Consider the following 24,067-nt stretch of genomic DNA (forward strand, 5'->3'; position numbering starts at 1 on the left):
GATACATATAAAAATTATCAAACAATCTGGAAGTACACACATGTTAAATCTGGATACATATAAAAACTATCAAACAATCTGGAAGTACACACATGTTAAATCTGGATACATATAAAAATTATCAAACAATCTGGAAGTACACACACGTTAAATCTGGATATATATAAAAATTATCAAACAATCTGGAAGTACACACACGTTAAATCTGGATACATATAAAAATTACCAAACAATCTGGAAGTACACACACGTTAAATCTGGATACATATAAAAATTATCAAACAATCTGGAAGTACACACACGTTAATTCTGGATACATATAAAAATCATCAAACAATCCGGAAGTACACACACGTTAAATCTGGATACATATAAAAATCATCAAACAATCTGGAAGTACACACACCCTAAATCTGGATACATAAAAAATTATCCAACAGTCTGGAAGTACACACACGTTAAATCTGGATACATATAAAAATTATCAAACAATCGAAGTATACACACGTTAAATCTGGGTACATATAAAAATCATCAAACAATCTGAAAGTATACACACGTTAAATCTGGATACATATAAAAATTATCAAACAATCTGGAAGTACACACACGTTAATTCTGGATACATATAAAAATCATCAAACAATCCGGAAGTACACACACGTTAAATCTGGATACATATAAAAATCAAACAATCTGGAAGTATACACACATTAAATCTGGATACATATAAAAATCATCAGACAATCTGGAAGTACACACACGCTAAATCTGGATACATAAAAAATTATCCAACAGTCTGGAAGTATACATGTTAAATCTGGGTACATATAAAAATTATCAAACAATCTGGAAGTACACACATTAAATCTGGATACATATAAAAATTATCAATCTGGAAGTTTACACACACGTTAAATCTGGATACATAAAAAATTATCAAACAATCTGGAAGTATACATGTTAAATCTGGATACATATAAAAATGTTAATCATTTCTTTAAGAGATTGTTGGAGAAAGTGCTTTTCTTTCGTAAGTTATGGAGATTTTTGTGAGGTTCTGAGTTTTCTTATTGAACATCTATTACTTATATCAAAAAAATAAAAAATTTAGGCCGGGCACAGTAGCTTACACCTGTAGTCCCAGTACTTTGGGAGGCTGAGGCAGGCAGATTGCTTGACTCCAGGAGTTTAAGACTAGCCTCGGCAACATTGTGAAACCCTGTCTCTACAAAAAATACAAAAAGTTAGCCAGGAGTGGTGGTGTGCACCTGTGGTCCCAGCCACTTGGGAGGCTGTGGTGGGAGGATTGCCTGAGCTGGGGACGTCTAGGTTGCAGTGAGCTACGATCTTCCCACTGTACTCCAACCTGGGTGACAGAGTGAGACCCTGTCTCAAAAATAATTAGATAAATAATAATATCTCAGACTATGCCTAAGCTAAGCTATTGCTTAATAAAAAACTACAAGGTCAGGCATGGTGGCTTACGCCTGTAATCCCAGCACTTTAGGGGGCTGAGGTGGGCGGATCACCTGAGGTTAGGAGTTCAAGACCAGCCTGGCCAACACGGTGAAACCTTCTCTCTACTAAAAATACAAAAGTTAGCTGGGCATGGTGGTGGGTGCCTGTAGACCCAGTTCCTCAGGAGGCTGAGGCAGGAGAAGCTTGAACCCAGGAGGCGGAAGTTGCAGTGGGCCCAGGTCACACCACTGCACTCCAGCCTGGGCAACAGAGCAAGACACCGACTCTGGCTCAAAACTAAACTAAACTAACTAAATAAATAAGAATACAGCATATTGTCATTAACCATAGTCACTGTGCTTTACAACAGATCTCTTGAACTTATTCCTTCTAACTATAAACATGTATTCTTTGACCAACATCTCCTCAGCTCCCACTCCCTAAAGTAATTGATTTTAAAAATTATAAACGCGTGTGTTAGAGAAGGAAGAATAAACAATGTGTATTTTCTATTAAATGAAATGAGAATTTGGTTTTTTTCCCTCTACAAGCATTGCTTACACCTTAAAAATAATAATTTACTGATTTTTCTGTTTCTAATTTGGAGATTATGATTACTTGGGAATTCTGATAGAAGTAGCTTTCAAAAAAGCGACCATTACAGAGGCAAATAAGATTTGCTGGGCAAGGTGCGGTGACTCACGCCTGTAATCCCTAATCCCTGCACTTTGGGAGGCCAAGATGGGGGGATTGCTTGAGGCCAGGAGTTTGAGACCAGCCTGGTCAATATAGTGAGACCCCGTCTATATATATTAAATACACTTTTAGGCTGGGTGCGGTGGCTCATGCCTGTAATCCCAGCACTTTGGGAGGCCAAGACAGGCCGATCACAAGTTCAGGAGTTCGAGACCAGCCTGGCCTATATGGTGAAACCCTGTCTCTACTAAAAATATAAAAATTAGCTGGGCATGGTGGCAGGCACCTGTAATCCCAGCTACTTGGGGGGCTGAGGCAGGAGAGAGCTGAGATCACGCCACTGCATTCCAGCCTGGGTGACAGAGTGACTCTGCCTCAAAAAAAATTTTGTTTTTAATAATAAAAGATTTGCTTAGAAGATTAGAAACAAGGGGAGATGACGCATACCTTTATATTGTTTGAATTTTTAACAAGATGTGAATTACATTATAATAGGAAATATATTTCCATTAGGTAAGATTTTTTTTACCACTTAGTTTAGAATTAATTGTAGATTCAAAGAAAGTTGAAAAAAAAGCTACTTTTAGGGAAATCCCTTCATCTAGTTTCAGAGTTTTAAAACCTTTTATATTTCTGTCTTTTCAGCATCCTGTTTGGTTGGCCTTCCTTTGTAAATAGGAATTATTTAATTGAGATTATAGGTTTATGATCATTTTATGTAAAGTGGACATTTCATTAAAATAAATTCAGAATTAGAGCTAGGTATTGAGTAGACAGGGAGGTATGGCTTTTGATAAAAGTTTAGGGATAATAAAGATTAAATTGTACTGTGTTTATAGTGTAGATTTTACTATAAGATTAAATGCCACTACAGCTAACTTTGTCTCTGTTCTGGCCTTCTGGTGTCTCCCGTGGGTGCAGCAATGCCGGGTCTACCGTGGGGGTAAGTGGCCTCATGGAGCAGTGGGTGTACCAGACCAAGAAGGCATCTCAGATGCAGACTTTGTTCTTTACGTTGGTGCTCTGGCCACCGAGAGATGCAGCCATGAAAACATCATCTCTTATGCAGCCTATTGTCAGCAGGAGGCAAACATGGACAGGTAAACTTTCCTCCGGGACTTAGTTTCCAAGATCTAATGTGGGGACTCTTAAAGCAAACTGTATTTTTAGTGTTAAGATTACAGGAATCGTGCATTTGCCAGATCGCCTCTGGTAGACAGGAATAGCATGCTGCCTGGGTTTGGAGTGGGGTTAGGAGACCGTGATTAGACTGTTATTAATGTGATAACCCAAGTTTTTAGTCAAAGTGAAAGAGAGAACAGTGAAGCACTTCGTTTGACTTTTCTCCCTGCCGTTCCTCTTCCATTTTGATCCTATCGTTTTTGCCAAAATTCCAAAGAAAAAGTCTGCTGTCAAGTGGGCCAAGTGTGGTGGCTCACGCCTATAATCCTAGCTCTTTGGGAGGCTGAGGTGGGAGGATCACGTCAGCCCAGGAGCTCGAGACCCGCTTGGGCAACATAGTGAGAACTCATCTTGACAAAAAATAAAATTGGCCAGGTGTGGTGGCACGCACCCGTGGTCCCAGCTACTCAGGGGGCTGAGGTGGGAGGATTGCTTGAGCCTGAGAGGTTGAGGCTACAGTGAGCTGTGATCATGCCACTGCACTCCAGCCTGGGCACCAGAGTGAAACCTTGTCCCCCACAAAAAAGAAAAAACAAAATGGCTGGGTGCAGTGGCTCACACCTGTAATCCCAGCTCTTTGTGAGGCTGAGGCGGGTGGATCATGGTGAAACTCTGTCTCTACAAAAAATGCAAAAATTAGCCAGGAGTGGTGGCGTGCGCCGGTAGTCCCAGCTGCTCAGGAGGCTGAGGTGGGAGGATTGCTTAAGCCTGGGAGGCAGAGCTTGCAGAGAGCTGTGATTACGCCACTGCACTCCAGCCTGGACCACAGAGCCAGACCCTGTGTCCAAAAAACAACAATAATAATAATAAGTCCACTGTCAAGAGAATTTTCTTTCCAGGTGACTCCTGCTCTAAGGCAACAATTTGAACTTTAATTTTAGGACTTCTGTGCTAAAACTGTGAAGAAAGGTGTTAATAATGACTGATCATCTAATTGTCATGTAATTTGTTATATGTGATTCACTTAGCCAAACATCACTTAGACATTCAGAGTTCTCTTCATTTACAAAAGATTTCAAAAATTTTTCCTGTGAAGCAGCTCAGCTTTGAAATGAAAAGTTATATATGCAGAAGATTGCCTGTCACACACCAGACAAATCAAGTAAAGGCAGTAGAAATTGCCATATGTCTCAGAATAGATTGTATGTAACATTCTCAGATCTCAGTGAGATTAGATTTGAGATTAGCGATTAGCTGACTTCAAAGGGAGTCAGCTAGTCTTTTTTTTTTTTTTTTTTTTTGAGACAGAGTCTCGCTCTGTCACCCAGGCTGGAGTGCAGTGGTGTGATCTTGGCCCACTGCAACCTCTGCCTCCCGGGTTCAAGTGATTCTCCTGCCTCAGCTTCCCAAGTAGCTGGGACTACAGGTGTGCACCACTATGCCCGACTAATTTTTGTATTTTTAATAGAGACAGGGCTTTCACTATGTTGGCCAGGCTGGTCTTGAACCCCTGACCTCAGGTGATCTGCCTGCCTTGGCCTCCCAGAGTGTTAGGATTACAGGTGTGAGCCACTGTGCCTGGCCTCAGCTCGTGTTTTGACCGATAGATGGATGTTTAACACCTCAGCAGTGGTCCTTTTATGCACATGAATTAGTTAACTAACTTCTCCTAGATACGTTAGAAGAAAAAGCAGTTACCTTCATTTTTTTTGTTTTTTTTTTTTTTTTTTGAGACGGTGTCTCACTCTGTTGCCCAGGCTGGAGTGCAATGGCATGATCTCGGCTCACTGCAGCCTCGACCTCCTGGGTTCAAGTGATTCTCCTGCTTTAGCCTCCTGAGTAGCGGCGACTACAGGTGCGCACCACCACACCTGGCTAATTTTTGTATTTTTAGTAGAGACAAGGTTTTGCCATGTTGGTCAGGCTGTTCTTGAACTCCTGACCTCTGGTGATCCACCTGCCTTGGCCTCCCAAAGTGCTGGGATGACAGGCATGAGCCACCACGCCTGGCCTTGAGTTCTTCTTTTTCAAGGAAGTGAAACCTTCCTTCACAATTGCTATATTGTATTAATTCATTTCATGAATATTTGAGCAGCCAACAGATGAGGTAAACAAAGTATAGATGTGCATCTGCCTCATGGAACTTATGAATTGCAGAAGGAGACAGGTATTAAATATTCCTGCAAATAAATATGTGATTTCAAAGTATGATAAATACTTCATAGAAAATGAATAGAATGTTGTAACATAGAGGAGAATAAAAGAGGAAACACCTTGTAGATCAATTGAACAAGGAAGACCTCTTTGAAAAAGTGAAACGTTAGCTGCAACCTGAACATTGATAGGCTGTAGCCAAATAAAGAGATGTGGGGAGAGCTTGTGAAGGCAGAAGCCATGTGCACCTGTTGCTTCAGGAGCCCCTCAGTGGACACTGTCGGAGGACAGGTGCTTTGACAGGCAGGCAGGATTGTTTTCTTCCAAGTGCTGCAGGAAGCCCCTGAAGAGTTTTAAGCCTGGAAGTGAAATCCATTTTATATTTTAAAGGTCACTGTGGCAATTTTTAAATAAAAGAATTGTATTCATACTTTTTCTAATTCTATGTCTGTTGCTATTACCTATGAAGAAAATATAAAGTATTTAACAATTTAAATAAGATAAATGTACTTTATAAATAGGCAGTTATACTTTGATGAGGTTTGTGGTGTTTCTATGTAAGATGTTAAGATAGTGGTAGGAGAACTGAGCTTGGGGTTCCTCGGCATTGTTCATTGGCCACAGCTTTTGAAAGACAGGGAGGCTCATGGTGGAACTGAATTACTCTGGACTCTTGAGTCCTAGTCTGCCTTTGGACTTGCAGGTTCTAGGCACAGAGAGAGATGTAGAAGTGTGTAGATTCTAAAGGGTGTAGAATTTGGAAGAAGATGATGGGAAGGTAGAAATATTTATGTGAATGTAGGCAGTGTTGGAGCAGGAGAAAGGGAATAGCAAACAGATAAGAAGGGCCAGCGACTTTCAGCAATCTGAACCACTCATTTATTGCCCCATTTGATAACTGCTTTCCTCTCTACCTGCTTGTCTCTGTGCCCGTAGATATACTGAAATGCTGAAGTCAAATATGGATTTTGCAACTAAAATAGTGTTAGAATTTGAGCCTTTCAGTTCATTCTTTTTTGGGTATTATATTGATATATTTCAAAAATTCACATTAAAGTATAATCAAGTATGTCCTTTTGTGGAAATAGGGGTTGATTTGCCATGCCATAGGAAAGCAGAGGATACATGTCTTAAAAGTAAGATAGTGATGGTACAAAATTGCATTGGATACTTTGCAAAGATTTTTCTGTCCTTGAGCAGTATTTGATGGAGAAGTAAATGTTAATAAATATTGTTCTGGAGTGTAATTTAAAAATTCAATGTCTGTTTTGACAGGCCAATAGCAGGATATGCTAACCTGTGTCCAAATATGATCTCTACCCAGCCTCAGGAGTTTGTTGGGATGCTGTCCACAGTGAAACATGAGGTTATTCATGCCCTGGTAAATTCTAGCCTTACTGTTCTTTCCTTCATGCCTTGATTTTCTGCTTAGTATGTTCTCATTTTTATACATATATTCCACTTTAAGGTGATGTGGATTCCTAGACTCATGTTCGTGCACATGTACCCTAAAACTTAAAGTATAATAATAATAACAAAAAAATTCAAAAATTAGCGGGGCATGGTGGTGTGCACCTGTCGTACCAGCTACTTGGGAGGCTGAGGTGGGAGGATGGCTTGAGCCCAGGGAGGTTGAGGCTGCAGTGAGCCGAGATTGTGCCACTGCACTCCAGCCTGGTGGTAGAGGCCGACTTTGTATCAAACAAACAAACAGAAAGATTTATAAAGCTTTTTCCTCTTTTAAAATTCTAAGATTGAAAAATGAACGATACTGAAAGGCCTATGGAAGTATATAGATACGGCAGAGCCCTGGGCTGCTGCTGCTGCTGTTTGTTTGTTTTTTGAGGCCCCATGATGGCCCACTGCAGCCTCAGCCTCCTGGGCTCAAGTGCTCCCACCTCAGCCTCCCAAGTAGCTGGGACTACAGACATGTGCCACTACACTTGGCTAATTTTTTTTTTTTGATAGAGATAAGGTCTCGCTATGTTGCCCAGGCTGGTCTCAAACTCCTAGGCTCAAGTGATCCTCCTGTCTCAAGACTCCTAAAGTGTTGAGATGAGAGGGGTGAGCCACTATATCCAGCCCTCTGCTGCTGCAACCTCCTGGGCTCAAATGATCCTCCCACCTCAACCTCCAGAGTAGCTGGGACCACAGGCACGCACCACCATGCCCTGCTAATTTTTGTATTTTTAGTAGAGATGGGGGTCTCGCCATGTTGCCCAGGCAGGTCTTGAACTCCTGGGCTCAAGTGATCCCCCCGCCTCAGCCTCCCAAAGTGCTGGGATTACAGGCGTGAGCCACCGCGCCCAGCCCTTCTGCTGCCGCTTCTGATAACCATGTGAAAATCCTTATAGGGAGAAAGTAGTAATGATTTGCCACTTCCTCAAATTAAAGGAAAGGAAAGTGTCAGCTAAATATTTTTTTACATGTTTATTTGAACACATACGAATGTTTATCTTCCCAGTAATTTTTAATTAAATTTATTGTAAGCAAGTGTCGGTCTTGGCCACGTATCTCAGTCTCCAGCTTCCATCTTTTCAGCTCTGGTCCAGCTCTTGTTCAGAAGTGATACCTGATAGCTGATACCTTCCCAAAAAAGGAAGAAGGGCCCGGCGCGGTGGCTCTCGCCTGTAATCCCAGAACTTTGGGAGGATTCTTCTATATATATAAGAAGGCCAAAATAACTTTAAAACGCAGACAGACTTTCAAAACCATTTCATAATGTACACACACACACACACACACACAAAGCAAACAGGAATTAAAAACACAACAGCTGGTGTTCTTTATGGTTTTAAAATTCTAGTCGTGCTTGGAAATATACGACAGTAATTAATGTTTGTAGTATTTCTACTGAATATAAATTTAAAATATATAATACATTTTAGAAAATTTCTCGTTAGAAATATTTACCTCAAGTAATCAGAATTTAAAATTTATAAATATGGAACACTTAATTGTTGTTCAATTCCAGCGTAGGAGAAGTTCCTACAGAAGCACTGGCATGGTGCTTCTACGTTCCCGTTAGTATCAGTGCTCTCTTTTGATCGCAGGCCTGTAATCAGCCTTGATGTTTTTCACTTGAAGACATTTTGAACTTTTTCTTATAGGGTTTCTCTGCTGGGCTGTTTGCGTTCTACCATGATAAAGATGGAAATCCTCTCACTTCAAGATTTGCAGATGGCCTCCCACCTTTTAATTATAGGTATTTTTGTTGTTGTTGCTCTTGTTCTCCTCTTTTAGGAGGGTGCTAAGACTAGAATCTGAGAATCACAGTATATTAGATGCCATAAATAATAATGTCTTCATGGCAAACCTAAGGAAATTGTAGATATTAAAACAAAATGGGATGTAAGAGGCCATTTTATGAAAACATAACTTGTGAGATGTAAGTAAGGAGGAGAGAGATACCCACACACAAGAACCATTCTTAAGCTGATAATTTGCAGTGCTTCCTTGCATTGAGGATATTCCTCAAAAGCATCAAACCTTCCGGCCAGGCACAATGGCTCATGCCTGTAATCCTGCACTTTGGGAGGCCAAGGTGGGCTGATTGCTTGAGCCCATGAGTTCAAAACCTGCCGGGCAGCGTGGCAAAACCCTGTCTCTACAAAAAAATACAAAAATTAGCCAGGCATGGTTGCATGCACCTGTAGTCCCAGCTACTTGGGGTGCTGAGCAGAAGGATCAATTCAGCTCAGGAGGCTGAGGCTGCAGTGAGCTGTGATCACGCATCTGCACTCCAGCCTGGGTGACAGAGTGACTGTCTCAAGAAAAAAAAGAGAAGCCTTCCAGTAAAAATGAAGATAATAGAGTAATAAATTCAGTTGTTACAGATATAAAGAATTGGATTTTGCTTTAACTGTATTTGGGGAAACTGTTAATCTTGAAGTATGAATGATAAAGAGAGATTGGAGTGATTAATAAGGTAAAAACTTTATTTTCTGGCTGGCTTTGTTCACTACTTATGTGTAAACGTTGCCTTGCCATGGAAAAACAGGAATTAAAAACAACCTCTCTAAGGCATGGTTAGATGAACAGATAACGTGATAACAAATACAACAAAATGTTAATTACAGAATCTAGGTGAGCTGGTTGATTATAAGGGTGTTTAGTAAACAATTCTTTTAATGTTCTGTATGTTTGAAAATTTTTTTTCTTTTTTCTTTTTGAGACAGAGTCTCGCTCTGTCGTTCAGGCTGGAGTGCAGTGGTGTGATCTCGGCTCACTGCAAGCTCCGCCTCCAGGGTTCACGCCATTCTCCTGCCTCAGCCTCCCTAGTAGCTGGGACTACAGGCACCTGCAACCATGCCTGGCTAATTTTTGTATTTTTAGTAGAGACGGGGTTTCACCATGTTGGCCAGGCTGGTCTCGAACTCCTGACCTCAGGTGATCTGCCCGCCTCGGCCTCCCAAAGTGTTGGGATTACAGGCATGAGCCACCGCACCCGGCCTATGTTTAATATGTTTGAAATTTTTTTTTTTTTTTTGAGACGGAGTCTCGCTCTGTCGCCCAGGCTGGAGTGCAGTGGTGCAATCTCAGCTCAGTGCCAGCTCCGCCTCCCGGGTTCACGCCATTCTCCTGCCTCAGCCTCCCAAGTAGCTGGGACTACAGGCGCCTGCCAACACGCCCAGCTAATTTTTTGTATTTTTAGTAGAGACAGGGTTTCACCATGTTAGCCAGGATGATCTCGATCTGCTGACCTCGTGATCCACCCGTCTCGGCCTCCCAAAGTGCTGGGATTACAGGCGTGAGCCACCGCGCCCGGCCAAAATTTTTACAAAACAGTATTGGAAAAGAAAACTCTCTTCATATTTTCTGTTCTTTTACTGAGAATGAAAGATTTATAGGAAAATGGTAGAAGTAGTCTAGGGAATAAGCCAGAAAAAAAATGACTTAGGTTACAGGGAAAAATAAAAATTGATATCCATCGTAATTTTCTATAATAGATAAATGTGTTACTTTTGTAGTAGTGCTTTTATTTATGCAGGGTAGATTTCCCAAACTGGGATTGCTGATTTAAAATCTGTTTACACTATAAATTTTAATAGAAACTGCCATGTTACATTTTTTTTAAAAGGTATAGCAAAGCACATTCCCACCAGGTGTGTATGAGTGCTTTTGTTACCACTTTATCAGTATTGGATATTATAGATCTTTTTTATTTTTAAGCCCAATTTGATGGATTAAAAGATGGTATCTCATTGTTGTATTTCCAGGACTATAGTGAGGTTTTAGCCATTTGCATTTTCTCTTTGTACACTGCCTATTTATTTTCCTTGTCCAGTCTTTTAGGTTAATTTTCCCTTTCTAATCGCGTTGTAGGAGTTCTTTATAAATTAGAGATATTACTCCTTTTTCATGCTTATTATAAATATTTCTCCTAGTTTATCTTTTTATTTCATTTATCATGCTTTTGCCATGTATAGAAAAGTTTTTAAGTTTTTTATCATTAAATTCATCTTTTTTTTTTTGAGATGGAGTCTCACTATATTGCCCAGGTGGGTCTCGAACTCCTGGGCTCAGGCAAGCTTCCTGCCTCCGTCTCTCAAGCAGCTGGGACTACGGTCACATGCCACTGTACCCCAATGTTTTTTTCTTTGTTGCTTAAGGCCTCAAAAGATTATAAAAATATTCTCCTACATTTATTCTAGTAAATTATTATTCGATTTCTTTACATTTATAGCTTCAATGCATTTGAAATTTTTTTGGATTTATGTATTTTGGGATTCTTTTGTAAGGTGCATATATGTTTATAATTGTTATATCTTTATGCTGGATTTACCCCTTTTTTTTTTTTTTTTTTTTTTTGAGGCAGGGTCTCACTCTGTTGCCCAGGCTGCAGTGCAGTGGCACAATCACGATCACGGCTTACTGCAGTGTTGATCTTCCCAGGCTCAGGTGATCTTCCCACCTCAGCCTCCTGAGTAGCTGGGACTACAGGAGTGTGCCACCATGCTCATCTAGTTTTTTATTTTTATTTTAAATTTATTTTATTATTTTTTTCGATGGAGTCTCACTCTGTTACCCAGGCTGGAGTGCTGTGGCGCGATCTCGGCTCACTGCAACCTCCATTTCCCAGGTTCAAGTGATTCTCCTGCCTCAGCCTCCCGAGTAGCTGGGATTACAGGCATGTGCCACCACACCTGGCTAATTTTTGTATTTTTAGTAGAGACGGAATTTCACCATGTTTGCCAGGTTTGGTCTCATACTCCTGACCTCTAGTGATTCGCCCATCTTGGCCTCCCAAAGTGCTGGGATTACAGGTGTGAGCCACTGCACCTGGCCTATGTAGTATATCTTTTTATCCTTTTACTTTCCACCTATTTGTGTTCTTTAGTCTAAACTATGTCTCTTGTAGATATATAGTTAGAGCATGTTTTTAAATTCATTTTTCCAATTAACCCTGTTCTGCCTGCTACAGTGGCTGTCAGGTTACTGGTTTTCACCATGATTGTGGGCTGTCGGTTTTCAAGGCTGCCCGAAAGCTGGAGAGAGGGCATGGAAACGCACCACACCGCTCCTGTTTCTACGGAGATTCATCAATTTTTCATGAATAAATGCTTTCTGCATTGCTATAAATCTTTGATTAATTTCCAAAGTTTAAGAAGTTGATTTCACCAAGTTGGGTGGTTTTTTCATAGAGGAGAGAATTTTGAGAGATTTTTACGCTGTCATTTTTGCTTCTGACTTTCTGGAATTTATTTTTGTATGTGGTGAAAAAGGGATTTAACCTTTTTTTTCTAAATGGATAATCAGCTTCACAGCAGTTGTTAGATAAATTCTACTTTCCCACTAAATTAATATGGCATTTTGTTGGTTATGTTTCCTTATATACTTGGATATCTGTGAACTTGCTTTCATTTTATCCTGTACACTTGTCAAAAGGAAGTAATTCATCATCATCTTAGCCAAGTGCTAGCTATGTGAACTTGAACAAGTTACTTCATCTCCCTGAACTTTTGTCTCTTTATCTGCAAAATAGTGATGATAATCTCATAGGGTTGCTGAAAAGATGAAATTTAAAACACTTATCAGGGCTAGGCCCAGTGGCTCACGCCTGTAATCCCAGAGCTTTGAAAGGCTGAGGTGGAAAGATGGCTTGAGGCCAGGAATTCGAGACCAGTTTTGGCAACATAGCAGATCTTGTCTCAACAAAAAATAAAAAATAAATTGAAAACAATTTTTTTGGACTGGATTTCATTCTGTCACCCAGGCTGGAGTGCGGCTGTGTGAACATAGCTAACTGCAGCCTTGAACTCCTGGGCTCAAGTGATCCTCTTGCCTCAGCCTCACGAGTAGCTGGGACTACAGGCACACACTACCATGCCTGGCTTATTTTATTTTATTTTATTTATTTTGTTTTTGAGACAGGGTTTTGCTCTGTCACCCAGTCTGGAGTGCAGTGGCACGAACATGGCTTACTGCAGCGTCAACCTCCTGGGCTCAAGTGATTCTCCTGCCTCAGCCGCCTGTGTAGCTGGGACCACAGGCCTGCACTACTGTGCCCAGCTAATTTTTAAATTTTTTGTAGAGACAAGGTCTTCCTGTATTGCCTAGGCTGGTATCAAACTCCTGGGCTCAAGCAGTCTTCCCACCTCGGCCTGCTGAGGTGCTGGGATTACAGGTGTGAGCCACTGCACCCAACCAAAAAATTAAATTTAAAAAAATGTAGAAAGGAAAATACTTATCAAGTACTTTGTTTGGACTTGATACATAGGAGGTTCTCAAATATTTTAATTTCATATTGATATTTATAAAGACTTTTTACAGTAAATGTAAATATTTTTATATTTAAAATGGTGAATTTTCAGTAATAATTGTGTTTTAATTCTATAATTACAGTCTGGGATTATATCAGTGGAGTGATAAAGTAGTTCGAAAAGTGGAGAGATTATGGGATGTTCGAGATAATAAGATAGTTCGTCACACTGTGTATCTCCTGGTAACGCCTCGTGTTGTTGTAAGTATTATCAGACTTCACGTCTCATGAGCCATCTGTTCTTTTCCTTTACTGTGGTCCTTTCTTTACTCATCATTATTGTTTAAGAACTTATAATATTTTAGAGCCTATAGTAGGAAAAGTCATATAAAGGGAATGCAATGAAGCTACGGGCCACGAGAAATCTGAGGAAATGGAAACTTGGCAATGGCTCTCACGGCTCCTATCCCACCCAGTGCTTTAGGCCAGTGCCTCCTCTGTTGTGATGCCTCTTAGGACCACTGGTACTATTTCTATAATGACTGATCATTTTCTTTGGTGTCTGTATTAGTCAAGGTTCTCCAGAGAAACAGAACCAATAGGATGTGTGTATATATCTATACATCTGTATACACAAAGAAAGAATACGAGAGAGGAGGGGAGGAAGAGATTTCTTTTTTCTTTTATTTTCTTTCTTTCTTTCTTTTTTTTTTTTGATACAGGGTCTCACTCTGTCACCCAGGCTGGAGTGTAGTGTTTTCAGCTCACTGCAACCTCTGTCTCCTGCGCCAAAGTGATCCTACTACTTCTGCCTCCCAAGTGGCTGAGACTACAGGCACGCACCACCACGCCCAGCTAATTTTGTTTATTATTTTGTAGTGATGAGGTCTCGCTATGTTGCCCAGGCTGGTCTCGATCTCCTGGGCTCAAGCAGTCCTCCTGCCTCAGCCTCCCAAAGTGCTGGGATTACAGACATGAGTCACCACACTTGGCCAAGAGGTAACTTTTGAGGATTTGGCTCACATGACTGTGGAAGTTTGGCGAGTTCAAATCCGATGGGATAGGCCAGCAGGCTGGAGACTCAGGGGATTGTTGCCCTTGGAGTCCAAAGGCAGAATGACTTCTTATTCAGGGGAGGTCAGTCTTTGTTCTCTTCCGGCCTTCTCCTGATTGGGTGATGTCTACCCACATTATGGAAGGTGATCTTTACTTCAGAGTCCACTCATTGCAATGTTACTCTCATTCCAGAAAACACCTTCACAGAAACATCCAGAATATCTGGGCCAAATATTTGGGTACCATGGCTATTCTCCTTTCCCCTTTTCCTTGACTTTGTACAGCTCTCTGACTTCTAAAGTTCTGCACTGCTCTTGGGCTATTTCCCATCTCTGAAAATCTCTAACTAAAGGACAGATAGAACCCAATGAGCAAGGTTTTATTCTACTGAGCAACTTTTTTTTTTTTTTGAGACAGTTTGCCTCTTGTTGCCCAGGCTGGAGTGCAATGGCACGAGCTCAGCTCAATGTAACCTCTGCCTGCTGGGTTCAAATGATTCTCCTGCCTCAGCCTCCCAAGTAGCTGGAATTACAGGCTCCCACCACGAAGCCTGGCTAATTTTTGTATTTTTAGTAGAGACGGGGGTTTCACCATGTTGGTCAGGGTGAGACCCTGTCTCAAAAAAAAAAAAAAAAAAAAAGAAAAAAGGAAATTTCTTCCTCCCCTCATCTCATATTCTTTCTCTGTGTGTACATATATATAGATGTATACACACATCCTATTGGTTCTGTTTCTCCGGAGAACCTTGACTAATACAGACACCAAATGATCAGTCATTATAGAAATAGTACCACGGATCCTGAGGTATCACAACAGAGGGGGCACTGGTGACCTCAGGTGATCCGTGCGCCTTGGCCTCCTGAAGTGCTGGGATTACAGGCGTGAGCCACTGTGTCTGGCCAGAATCGATTTTTTTGGACAGCTAAAAGTGACCAACCTTTAGTTAGACTAAGAAGATGCAAATAACATAAGAAATGAAAGAGGAGACATTACAGCTGATACCACAGAAACACAAAGGATCATGAGAGACTGTTATAAACAATTATATACCAACAAACTGGATAACCTAGAAGAAATGAACAAATTCCTAGACAAATACAACTTATGAAGACTGAATCATGAAGAAATAAAAAATCTGAACAGGTTAATAACGAGTAATGAGATTGAATCAGTAATAAAAGTCTGCCATCAAAGAGAAGCCCAGGACCAGGTTCACTGCTGAATTTCACCAAATGTTTAAAGAAGAACTAATAATCCAGTCCTTCTCAAACTTTTCCAAAAAATTGAAGAGGAGGGATTACTTCCAGACTTTTTTTTACCAGGGCAGCAATACTCTAATAACAAATTTAGACAAGGCCATAAGAAAAGAAAATTACAGGCTAATATTCTTGGTGAGCATAAGTACAAAAATTTTCCAACAAGATACTAACAAGCTGAATTCTATAACACGTTAAATAGGTCATCCATCATGATCAAGTGAGATTTATCCCCAGGATGCAAGGATGGCTGAACATAGCAAAACAGTAAATGTGATCCATCTCACTGACAGAATGAAGGACAAAAACCATATGATCATCTCAATAGATGCAAAAAAATCATTTAGCAAAATTCAACATCTTTTTATGATAAAAAACTGACCAAATTAGGTACAAAAGGAAGATACCTCAGCACAATAAAGGCCATATAAGAGACACCCACAACCAATCTTATACCCATTAGTGAAAAATGGAAAGCCTTTCCTCCAAGATCTGGAACACTCTTACCACTTGTACATAGTATTGGAAGTCATCGCAAGAGCAGTCAGGCCATAGAAATAAATAAAAGGCATCCAAATAGGACCAGAAGAAGTGAGATAGTTGCTGTTTGCTGATGATCTTATATATAGAAAACCCTAGAGACTCCATCAAAAAATTATGAGGATTAATAAATACAGTAAAAGTTGCAGGATACAAAATCAACACACAAAAATTAGTAGTTTTCTATATACTAACAGAAAACTACCTGAAAAAGAAATCAAGAAAACAATCTCTTTTACAATAGCTACCAAAAAAAAAATTCTTAGGAATAAATTTAACCAGGGAAGTAAAAGACCTGTACACTGAAAACTAGGTGAAAGAAATTGACACAATAAATATAAAGGTATCCCGTGTTCATGGAGTAGAAGAATTAGTATTGTTAAAATGTCCATACTACCCAAAACAGTCCACAGATTCAGTGCTATCCCTATCAAAATTCCAATGTCATTTTTCACAGAAGTAGAAAAAAAATCCTCAAATTCATATGGAACCACAAACACACCAAAAAAAAGAAAAAATAGCCAAAACAATCATGAGCAAAAAGAACAAAGCTGTTCAGGCAGTGTGATGCCTCCAGCTTTGCGGTATTTCAAACTGTACTGCAAAGGCATAGTAATTAAAATGTCATGGTCCTGGCATAAAAATAGGCACATTGATGAATGGAACAGAATAAATTATGATTAATTTATTGACTTGATTATGATTAACCAATTATGGTTAATTGATTTTTAATAAAGGTGCTAAGAATACACAATGGGAAAAAGTCTCTTCAATAAATGGTGTTGGGAGAACTGGATATCCATATGCAGAAGAATGAAATTTGACCTTTATCTCACACCATATATACAAAAACCAACTCCAAACATATTAAATAAACTTAAGACCAGAAACTGTAAAACTACTAGAAGAAAACATAAGGGGACAACTACATGACATTGGTTTGGGCAATGAGTTTTTGGATTGGACCCTCAAAGTGCAGGCAACAAAAATAAAAACGGACAAATGGGATTACATCAGACGCAGAAGCCTCTGCACAGCAAAGGAAACAAAAGTGTGAAGAGACAGCCTAGAAACTGAGAGAAAATATTTGCAAGCCATACATCAGAAAAGGCGTTAATATCCAAAATATGCAAGAAATGCAAACAGCTGTGTACAAACAGCCCATTTAAAAAAATGGGCCAAGGACCTGAATAGACATTTCTCAAAAGAAGACATGCAAATTGTGAACAGGTACGTGAAAAAATGCTCAACATTACTAATCCTTAGGGAAATGAAAATTAAAAGCACAATGAGATGTCATTTTATGTCTATCAGATGACTGTTAGCAAAAAGACAAAAGAGCTCTCGCTTTGGCAGCACAAAGACTAAAATTGGAATGATACAGAGAAGATTAGCATGGCCCCAGTGCAGGGATGACATGCAAATTCATGAAGCATTCCATATTTTAAAAAGAAAAGAAAAGAAACAAAAGATAAGAAGTGTTGGTGAGGATGTGGAGATAGTATAAATTAGTACAGCCATTATGGAAAACTGGAAGTTCTTCAAAAAACTAAAAATAGAATTACCATATGCTCCAACAATCCTTGTTCCATGTTTACACAACAGATTTGAAATCAGTTTGTCAAAGAGATGTTTGCACTCCTGTGTTCACTGCAGCGCTATTTACAACAGCCACATTCCAGAATCAGCCTAAGTGTCCATCAGCAGATGAGTGGGTAAAGAAAGTGTGTTATACACAATTGACCCTTGAACAACATAGGTTGGAACTGCTCAGGTCCACTTACTTGTGGACTCTCTGTCACCTCTGCCACCCCTTAGCAAGACCACCCCCTCCTCTTCCTCCTCCTCAACGTGAAGACAAGGATGAAGACCTTTATGAGGACCCACTTCCACTTGATGAATAGTGAATATCGTTTCTCTTACTGATGATATTTTTATAACATTTTATTTTCTCTAGCTTCATTGTAAGAATACATCACATAATACATACAATATACAATATATGTGAGAATTGACTGTGCAGTTACTGGTAAGGCTTCTAGTCCATGGTAGGCTATTAATAGTTAAGTTATGGGGAAATCAACAGTTATACACAGATATTGGACTGCACAGGAAGTTGACACCACTAACACAATGGAATACTATTCAGCCTTAAAAAGGCGGGAAATTTTGTCATTTGTAAGAACATGGGTGAAACTGGAGAACTGATGCTAAAAAAGGAACAGAAAGACAAATACCTAATGTTTTCACATTTCACGTGACATCTAAAACTATTGAACCCCGAAGCAGAGGGTAGTGGTTATAGAGGCTGGGGTGGGGGGAGATGGTAAGGTGATGGCCAAAGGGTACAAAATCACAGATGGGAGTAACACTTTTTTTTTCTTTTTTTTTGAGATCTGTTGCACAGTGTGGTGAATATGGTCAATAGTAGTGTATTGCACAGATTTAAATTACTGAGAGTAAATTTAAAATATTCTCACAAAAAAAAGTATTTGAAATGATGGCTATATTAGCTCCATATAATTATTTCACATTGTATTCATAAATCATAACATCACTCTGTACTCCATAAATATATATGGTTATAACTTGTCAATTTAAAATAAAATAAAAAATTTTAAATTGTTATTGACATGAGTTACAACTGTCAATCATCCTAGTCTATAACATTTTTTAGCTATATGTTACAAAAGTGAAAATCTTCAGAGAGAAGATACTAAGAGAAGTAGTAATTTCCTAGCAAAGAAGAGTGTGACTGCATTAAAATATTTAGTTATATTAAAAACCATATTTTAAAAAGAAATTCTTCTTTCTCAACGAAGTAATTCTTTAATGTTAACTTATTCTATTCATGTGATGAAAAGTTTGCCATTATCTTATGGTACTTTTGTACCATATTTGTTTCTGATTTTTTCTCTGGTTCTTAGGAGGAAGCACGAAAACATTTTGATTGTCCAGTTCTAGAGGGAATGGAACTTGAAAATCAAGGTGGTATGGGCACTGAGCTCAACCATTGGGAAAAAAGGTTATTAGAGGTCAGTTTGTTTTTAAATTTTCCTAGACTTTATTTAATGAAAATATTTCATAATTATGGTAAAAGTTATTCAAGCAGGTTATAAACTGAAAAATGTTTACGTCGCTTTACCCCTTCAGCTCTCCAGATGCACTTTCCAGATACAATCACTCCTTACTTTTTTTGTATATACTTTCATAAATGTTACATATGTATGTGTGTGCAAACACATGCTGAATTGTCTATTTTTTCATGGGTTCACATATTTATGCAACTTTTTTCACTTTTTACAAGGCACTATAGGTGCTTCTGCTATAATGCAATGTATGCTTTCCTGAAAAACCTTTTTCTTCAAAATTGGACACTAGAAATAACAAGACTTGTGGGAAAAACAGGTAAACAGATCACTAACAGAAACAAATAAGTCATATAGAACTATGAGCTCCATTTTAAAAAGACATCAGATTTTCAATAAATGAAGTCCTGTATCTACTCTAGTATTTCTTTAATTAAAATTTTTATATTTTTTAGAGACAGGGCCTCACTGTGTCATCCAGGCTGGAGTGCTGCAGCTATTCACATGCATGATCATAGCACACTACAGCCTCGAACTCTTTTGGGCTCAAGCAGTCCTCCTGCCTCAGCCTCCCAAGTAGCTGGGATCACAGGCAAACACCACTGCACCCAGCTTACTCTAGTCTGTGTGTTCATTTGTTCGTTCTTTTCTTTTGTTTTCTTTTTTCTTTTCTTTTCTTTTGTTTCTTTCCTTCTTTCTTTCTCTCTTTCTTTCCTTTTCTTTTTCCTTTTCCTTTCCTTTTACTTTTCTTTTTCTTTTTCCTTTTCTTCTAACTTTCTTTTCTTTCTTTCTGTCTCACTCCACTTGGTCAGGCTAGAGTACAGTGGCATGATTTCAGTTCACTGCAGCCTCAATCTCCTGGGCTCAAATGCTTCTCTCACGTCAGCCTACTGAGTAGCTAGGAATACAGGCAGGTGCCACCACACCCAGCTAATTTTCTTTTTGTTCTTTCAGTAGAGATGGGTTTCACCATGTTGCCCAGGCTGACCTCAAACTCATGGACTCAAGCAATTCACCCGCCTCAGCCTCCCAAAGTGTGGGGTTACGGGCATGCATTCCGCACCTGGCTACTCTAGCATTTCTTTACCTTCAACATCAGCAGTAGTAATAACCCATGGTAGCTGGATGAGGGATTGTAAATCTGAGTACTGAGGACAGGGGTAAAATGTACATAGACTTGTGAGAACCACACAGTAAACACTTGCACACAGAGCTGCTGGCTACACCGAGCAGCACATTATACACAGTACAGCATTTTTGTGTTGCTGTGTTTGGCTGTCTTAGTATACTTGGTGTTTAGGCCTCATCACAAAATACTCACATGCAGGGAAAAATCAATGAACCAACATGATTCCTTGTTATACTGATGCCATTCCCTTATTTACGAATTTCACATGAGTTCATTCACATCGCAGAAACACATGCTTTCACAGAATAAACTGTATACTTGGATCTACTCATTTTTTCTATATGAATGTAGCATAACAGTTCTGTGTTAATGAACACAGTTCATGGTTTAAATTTTGTGTTTTAGAAAATGTAATGAGCAACTTATTTATATCTGTGATACCCAGGATGGGGTTTCAGGTGGTGTTTTTAGATTCAACTAAGCAGTCAAACTCACAGGACCTAATCAAGCCATGTTGAGAAAAGATTCCCTTCGAGAAGGATATTAGAAGGAATACACAGCGTGCCAGCGCAGTAGAACCAGGCATTCCTCTTGGGCTCCACATAGCAGTGGAAGGGCTGTCATCTGTGCCTCTCTCCCTCCCCTCAAGTACCAGAGCACAAGACCACAATAGACAGATGGGAGGACCAGCCTGGCTTAGAAAGATGATGTCCCAAATAGGAACCAGTATCTTTTTTATTTTTAGAGATCTGCTTAAATAGATAGTTGCAGCTTATATACATCATGCCTAAAGTTAATACAATTCTGGAAAGAATGAAATTAGTGCTTGTGATTACTGTTCTTGTCTAGGTGACCACAGAGTAACAATGATGGAAACTTATGGAAGGGACGTACATTTATTCCTCCCATGGGAAGTGTGGTTTTTTTTTCCTTAAGAAATTTTCTTAAGTGACTCCCTTTAGAAAGCTGTAGATTGGCCAGAAATGAAAATGTTTGTGCTTTTCAGCAGAAGCGCTGAGAGTAGTAATTTCATTAACTTCTCTCAAATCAACTTTGTGCCCTTGAACTATTTTTTTTTTAAAGCATGGTATCACAGTACTTGAGATGGCCACCTGGTGTTCAATGGAAAGATTTAAAGAACACTCAGAACTGTCCAAAGATGAAATAAGCTCTGTAAGAGGCAGTGAAGTCCTCATCATTAGGTGACCTCCTGATAGGAATTGTATGATGTGAATTAAAATATTGGGTAGATGGTAGAGCATGATGATATTTTAGACCTTTCAAGGAAGTCCTTTTACCCCATGATTCTGTCCCACTTGTTTTGCATGTTACACATGTTTCTGTGATCACAGAGTTGAAGGTGATGAAAACATTTTCAGTGTAATTCAGACAGCTGTTCTCCCTGACCCCAAATTATCTGTGCATTTGCCTCAATCACCCACTTTGCTTTACCTGGAGAGTATAATATTTCTGTAGTATTTCTGTTTCCGTATAGATTTATCTTCATTCATCACAGAGTTCTAAATGCCAGCTGCCTGCCATTCCAAGGGAATTGAACACAATGGAAGCACTTAGGGCAGAAAATAGATTTCACTTCAAGGTTCAGTCTAGTCATCTTAAAGGTTTATGTATTTCACCACTTTTAAGTGAATGTCTTGTCAGCCTCTCACAATTGAAACATTTTAAATATGTATATCAGAGGAATTGCAGAAAATATTAGGAGTTGCAGAGAATCTAGTCTAATTAAACTCTGTTGGTGATTTTCAGAATGAAGCGATGACTGGTTCTCACACTCAGAATCGAGTACTCTCTCGAATCACTCTGGCATTAATGGAGGACACCGGGTAAGACAGCTGTGACAAGAGGATATGAATTGTTTATGAAAATGAAATTAATACTGAGCTTATAGCTTAAGAAAATGCTGACATTTTATGCTGAAGCAAAATATACTTATTAATTATTTGAATCTTGTACAGTTAGCTGTCCGTTATTCATACCAACTCCATTCATTCATTCAATAAATACTTTTGTTGTTGGTTTTAAAATAGGGTCTCACTCCTGTTGCGCAGGCTGGAGTGCAGTGGCAATCTGGACTCACTAATCCTGGACTTCCCGGGCTCAAGCAATCCTCTCACCTCAGCTTCCTGAGTGGCTGGGACTACAGGCACATGCCACCATGCCTGGCTAACTTTTTGTATTTTTAATAGAGTCGGGGTTTTGTCATGTTGCTCAGGTTCACAAACTTCTGGGCTCAAATGATCCACCCACCTTGGCCTCCCAAAGTGCTGGGATTACAGGCCTGAGCCACCTCACCTGGCCTCAATAAATGTTTGAGGCCCCGAGACATAGTAATAATTAGGACATATCCCTGATATGATTTGTTTTCGAATAAGCAGGGGCTGAGCCCATATGAAGGAAAGAGTAAACAATTTTTAAATTATAAAGGAAAGACTAAACAATTTTTAAATTATGAAGGAAAGACTAAACAATTTTTAAATTATGAAGGAAAGACTAAACAATTTTTAAATGACTGGTTTTTTATAAAACAGTGGAACTTTCAGGTAAAGCCATGAAATACTGTTTTGTTTATTTTTTTAAGTAGAGACAAGGTCTCACTCTATTGCCCAGGCTGGTCCCAAACTCCTGGGCCCAAGCAAGCCTCCTGCCTTGGCCTCCCAAAGTGCTGGGATTACAGGCATGAGCCACCACGCCTGGCAGAAATACTGCTTTTAAATGAAATCTTTTATACAACCCCTACATATAAAAAAAATGAAAGCTGCTTTAGTAGAAGCATTGTTACCTCTTACTCTTTCTGAGACAGTCTGAGAGAAAATTAGAAAATTGAATCAAATTTGAAAATTAATGGTAGAGGTGCTATTAAAACCATGAAAATTGTTGACACTACCTTCACTGTTGAGAGGTGAAAGAGGCAAAAGCATTTAAACATATAGAGGTTATTCTTTCTTTTTTTGAGACGGAGTGTTGCTCTGTCACCCAGGCTGGAGTGCAGTGGTGTGATCTTGGCTCACTGCAACCTCCACCTCTCAGGGTCAAGCGACTCTCCTGCCTCAGCCTCCTGAGTAGCTGGGACTACAGGCGTGCATCACCACACCCGGCTAATTTTTGTATTTTTAGTATAGATGGGGTTTCGCTATGTTGGCCAGGCTGGTCTGGAACTCCTGACCTCAGGTGATCTGCCCACCTCGGCCTCTCAAAGTGCTGGGATTACAGGCGTGAGCCACCGTGCCCAGCATATCTCATCGAGTTTTATGAGACTTAAATGAGTAAATATCTGTAAAGCTCTTAGTACAGCGCTTGGCACACTGTGAGTGCCAACTAAGTGTGAGCATCATATAAAAACCTGAGCTAAGGCTTCATGAAACAGTACTTACCCTGACCACCTACAGTGCAGTCCTTTATTGTACTGAGTTTTTATTTTTATTATTATTTTTTATTTTTAGTTTTTAGTTTTTAAAGAGAGAGAAAGAAATGTTAATCAAGATCCGCTACGTTGGTTTGACAACTCACTAATACTCAGAAACTCTCTGTTTCTAATGCCCCCTCTACTCCCTCACTAGTGCTCATCCTTCTGAGTTGAGCTAAAGTTGCTTCCTCAGAAAAACCTTCCCAAATTCTTCAGACTAATGTAGGTTTTTCTGTTACTGTGTTCCTGTTAGCATCATATACTTCTCCTTTGGAATATTCATCACACTTCAAATGTTTTCTTTTAGTATCTGTCTTCCCTACTAGATTATGATCTTCATGAGAGCAGGTTCTGTTTATTGATTCACTACTGTAGCCTTCATTTAACAAAGTGCCTACCATGTGACAAATGCTTAGGAACTGTTGACTGCTAATACAG

At 39.5% G+C, this 24,067-nt stretch overlaps 1 protein-coding gene and 1 non-coding gene across 22 annotated transcripts in view; both read left to right on the plus strand.

The window, feature by feature from the left end:
* The window catches only part of LMLN (leishmanolysin like peptidase), a 112,550-nt gene that overhangs the window by 17,224 nt on the left and 71,259 nt on the right, over positions 1–24,067 (plus strand). For 16 of the 21 annotated variants that reach the window (XR_008624980.1, XR_008624984.2, XR_008624981.1 and 13 more), the window contains exons 6-11: positions 3,079–3,257; positions 6,709–6,814; positions 8,544–8,638; positions 13,279–13,396; positions 18,915–19,022; positions 21,973–22,049. Coding sequence is in view for 7 of the 21 variants with exons in the window: in XM_003806439.4 (XP_003806487.1) it covers positions 3,079–3,257; positions 6,709–6,814; positions 8,544–8,638; positions 13,279–13,396; positions 18,915–19,022; positions 21,973–22,049 (683 nt within the window). In the remaining 14 variants the exon portion in view is untranslated. The remainder of the gene's footprint in view (positions 1–3,078; positions 3,258–6,708; positions 6,815–8,543; positions 8,639–13,278; positions 13,397–18,914; positions 19,023–21,972; positions 22,050–24,067) is intronic. The other 5 variants (XR_008624978.1, XR_008624979.1, XM_055110832.2 and 2 more) reach the window with 2 other exon arrangements.
* Positions 17,326–17,434, plus strand: LOC112439360 (U6 spliceosomal RNA). Its single transcript, XR_003027658.1, has one exon. It is a non-coding gene; the product is annotated as a U6 spliceosomal RNA (small nuclear RNA).

This window comes from Pan paniscus, chromosome 2 (genome assembly GCF_029289425.2).
Source record: "Pan paniscus chromosome 2, NHGRI_mPanPan1-v2.0_pri, whole genome shotgun sequence".
Taxonomy (NCBI): domain Eukaryota; kingdom Metazoa; phylum Chordata; class Mammalia; order Primates; family Hominidae; genus Pan; species Pan paniscus.